Source organism: Myotis davidii, unplaced genomic scaffold (genome assembly GCF_000327345.1).
Source record: "Myotis davidii unplaced genomic scaffold, ASM32734v1 scaffold3669, whole genome shotgun sequence".
In the NCBI taxonomy this organism is placed as follows: Eukaryota; Metazoa; Chordata; class Mammalia; order Chiroptera; family Vespertilionidae; genus Myotis; species Myotis davidii.
This window is the reverse complement of record NW_006299511.1, coordinates 48,294-52,393: the sequence shown is the minus strand read 5'-3', so window position 1 is coordinate 52,393 and position 4,100 is coordinate 48,294. Positions and strand designations below refer to the sequence as shown.

Here is a 4,100-nt window from a genome sequence, read left to right as displayed (position 1 = left end):
ACGTGGTGCGGCGGGGGGCTGCCCCCAGCAGACACACCCACACGCACACACGCACACACAGGACACCTGCTCCGGCCTCTGCTGCCAGACCGTGGCCTTCAGTAGGACATCCACTGAGGGCTCCCGGACTGAGGGGCAGGCTTGGCTGAGGGAACCCCACCCCCCAGTGGACGAATTTCGTGCACCGGGCCTCTAGTATATAATAAGGGAAATCAAGTTCATCAATTGTATACTCCAAGGAACTGAAGAATTAGGTCTCTTTAAAACAGCCACTGATAAAAAGAGAATGGAGGTTCCTCAAAAAAATAAAAATATTTATTATTTGATCCAGCAATAGAACTTCTGGGTATATTCTAAAATAGTAACATTAGAATCATATTCATAACTATTCACAAGAGTCAAAAGATAAAATCAACCCAAGGGGTATCTATATATATAAAAGTCTAATATGCAAAGTGTCCCCTCAGGAGTTTGACCCAGAGTTTGATCATTCGCTATGACGTGCACTGAACACAAGGGGGTGACACAGAATGAAGGAAGGCCCTGGCCAGCAGCTGAAAGGCCCTGATAGGCCCTGATGGCCTGCCAGGCCTAGGGACCCTACCTCTGCACGCATGCCATCCACCAGGCCTCTAGTTGATAGATAAATCAATAAACAATCAATACACACAATAATGTATTCTGTGTTATGTGCTGTGAGTCAACTCTGACTCCTGAGGACCTTATGAATGAGTGATGGCCACAAAATCCTAGTTTTAACAGCCCTATCAACTCTTTTAGACTCATACCTATGGCTTCTTTTATGGAGTCAGTCCATTTCATATTTGATCATCCTCCTTCCAGCTGCCTTCTATTTTTCCCAGCATTATCCTTTTCAATGAATTCTGCCTTGTCATGATGTCCCCGAAAAATGAAACTATCAGTTTAGTGCTTTTTACCTCCTGCAATATTTCAGGATTAATTTGCTCTAGGACCTACTTGTCTTTCTGGTGGCTCAGGGTATCTGCAGATGAACATTACCAAGCCTTAAAATTGAAGGAAATTCTAACACCTGCTATAACATGGTTGAATCTTAAGGACATTTTGCTAAGTGAGATAGGCCACAGACAAAAACACAAATACTGCATGATTCCACTTACATAAAGGATGTAGACTAGTCAAATTCATAGAAACAGAAAGAAGAATGATAATTGTCAGGGACTTTAAAATGGGAAGTGGAGAATTAGTTTAAGAAATATACAGTAAAAATTTACAAGATGGAAAAGTTCTAGAGATGAATTATATAACAATAAGAATATATGGACTACTGCACTGTACACTTAGAAATGGTTAAGATGGTAAGCATATTATGTGTATTTTAACACAATTTAAAATAACAAGAACTACACTAATAATTCCTTATGATACTTCATTTTCTCTTTGGCTGTTTGTAGCATCCCTTCAATAGTGTTCACTATGCTATTGTCTTTTGTAATGGAAAAAAAAATTCTTCCTTCACAGGAAATGGAAGAGTTTGTCCAGAGCTCTGGAGAAAATGGTATCGTGGTGTTTTCCCTGGGGTCGATGGTCACTAACATGACAGAAGAAAGAGCCAATGTGATTGCATCAGCCCTTGCCCAGGTTCCTCAAAAGGTTAGATAAACTACCTTAGAGCAGAAAACTCATGAGTGTGTTAAACTCTGTAAAGGGTCTGATTAAGAAATTTCCACATGAAAGGTAAACTATTAGGATAGCTTCAATGATCTTAGATACCAATATGAGAAAGAAAATACACATGTCAGGTGCTAAAGTAGTATAGAGGGTGTTTTTGGTGGATAATAACTTTGGCATTAACATTCTGTTCACAAAGAAGTATATTTCAAAAGTACAGTGTGAAGTTTGGTTTGATAATAGTATTATAGGGCAGGAACAGATATCACCAAATCTTATCCTGCCATTTGCTTCATTTCCTTGCAGGATTCCTAGAGTACTGTACACACTAACCATGTATATTAGTGAATATAAATAAACCACTTCCTTGTTATTCAAAAAAATAAACAGGTTAACATTAAATCAAGAAGATGAGAGCTAGAATAATAAATAATTAAAATGAATATATAGACTATTAATTTGCTGTTTTACACTATAATATGACTACCTAAAAATTTTTATATGCTTGAATTGATCATTGATAATCTCATTTGTCTAACCCCAAAATGTGAAAAATCATGAGTGCACTCCTACCTGACTGAATATAAAAATAAGTAACCCACAATACGAGTACCTATGCCTCTTACAGCAGTGTTTTATTGGTTCTCTATATCTGCATGTCTTGTCCTCATTCCCTTAACCTGTAATATATCAGGGGTTTAACTAGATGTCTCTTAATCTATTTAGAATTCTAAATGATATAACTCTGCAGTTTGACTCAAGTAATATATAACCTTCTTTGCCCTAACAGGTTATATGGAGATATGATGGCAAAAAACCAGATACCTTAGGGCCAAATACCCGGCTCTATAAATGGATCCCCCAGAATGACCTTCTTGGTAAGATTCTGGAAAACCCTGAAATCAGAATCAAGTCAACCAGAATGATAAACAGTTCACTAGGATAGAAATGTATTGAACATTTGTTACTGAAAACCTCAAAAATAAAAATGAACTTCCCGATATTTCTTTCCCAGTCCTAGGGGAAAAGGATAAGCTGTAACAGTTGACATCTTATGTTACATAGTCACATTCCTTATGTCCACAAAGAAAAAGATCTTTAGTTCATGTGTAATTCCTCTCAGAGAGAATAGCTCAACACTTTCCCAATTGTCACGCTCCCTCCTAATTCTCTCTTTACACCAATGGTTTAATCCACAGTAAGGGTGTACAGGTGCCCCTGAAATATATCAGTTCCTCTTTTATTTTATTTTTTTTAATATATTTTATTGATTTTTTACAGAGAGGAAGGGAGAGAGATAGAGAGTTAGAATTCTGTCACAAACAAAAGAGCTTTAGTTCATGCGTAATTCCTCTCAGAGAGAATAGCTCAACACTTTCCCAATGATCACTCTGCCTCCTAGTTCTCTCCTTACACCAATGGTTTAATCCACAGTAAGGGTATACAGGTGCCCCTGAAAAATATCAGCTCTTCTCTTATTACCAGTGACTCTCCATTATCCATTGGGAAAAAAATTAATATCTCTTTCTGAAGTAAGAACATATTTCATTATAATGTGTAGCTTCTCCTTCCTCTGATTCCAGTGCCACCACCATCCCACTGTCTGTTGCCTTGACATCTACATATGACACTATGTGATTCACTATTTATTAAGAGAATATATTTCAACATGAACCACCATTTTTTTATTTTGCATTCACTTTTTAAAATCCAGAATATTCTCTTTTCATCTGTCCACTGGCAACTTGTATTCAATTCAAGTCAAAAGGAACACATCTATGTTTTATGTAAGCCTTCACAGTTTCTCCAGCAAACTTAGGTGCCTCTTTCTAAGAGTTCTGAAAGACATTTTAATACAGTCTGAAGTGTTGGTCAATCTATTGCTAAATATATTGTCTCTGTGCCTCTATTGCCCAACTCTCATTTTATTCCAAGATTTATAATACAAAATTTGCTGAAATTCACCCAATCCTAGGTCATCCAAAAACCAAAGCCTTTATAACTCATGGTGGAACCAATGGCATCTATGAGGCGATCTACCATGGGATCCCTATGGTGGGCCTTCCTATGTTTGCGGAGCAACCTGATAACATCGTTCACATGAAGACCAAGGGAGCAGCTGTCAGATTGGACTTCAACACTATTTCAAGTACAGATTTGCTCAATGCGTTGAAGACTGTCATTAATGACCCTTCGTAAGTGTCACATATTTTTCATAGATAGTATTTATACATAGATTATTTTGTCAATAGTGCATCTTAGTTTCATCCCATTTTTAAGAGGCTAATTTTGACATTATTAACATGAGTTAACCCATCTTAAATCTACTTTTATTTTCAACCACTCATTTATTTCAAAGATGCATTTTAACCCCATGTATTTAATGGGGAGCCATCTAGTGCAACAATTTTTTCCTCCAATATTATAAAGTTATGTAATAATTATAAGGA

At 37.0% G+C, this 4,100-nt stretch overlaps 1 protein-coding gene across 2 annotated transcripts in view; it reads left to right on the top strand.

The window, feature by feature from the left end:
• The window catches only part of LOC102757379 (UDP-glucuronosyltransferase 2B31-like), a 22,759-nt gene that overhangs the window by 7,451 nt on the left and 11,208 nt on the right, over positions 1–4,100 (top strand). The window contains exons 3-5 of one of the 2 annotated variants that reach the window (XM_006775198.2): positions 1,501–1,632; positions 2,441–2,528; positions 3,626–3,845. In XM_006775198.2, coding sequence (XP_006775261.2) covers positions 1,501–1,632; positions 2,441–2,528; positions 3,626–3,845 — 440 coding nt within the window. The remainder of the gene's footprint in view (positions 1–1,500; positions 1,633–2,440; positions 2,529–3,625; positions 3,846–4,100) is intronic. The other variant, XM_015571429.1, reaches the window with a different exon arrangement.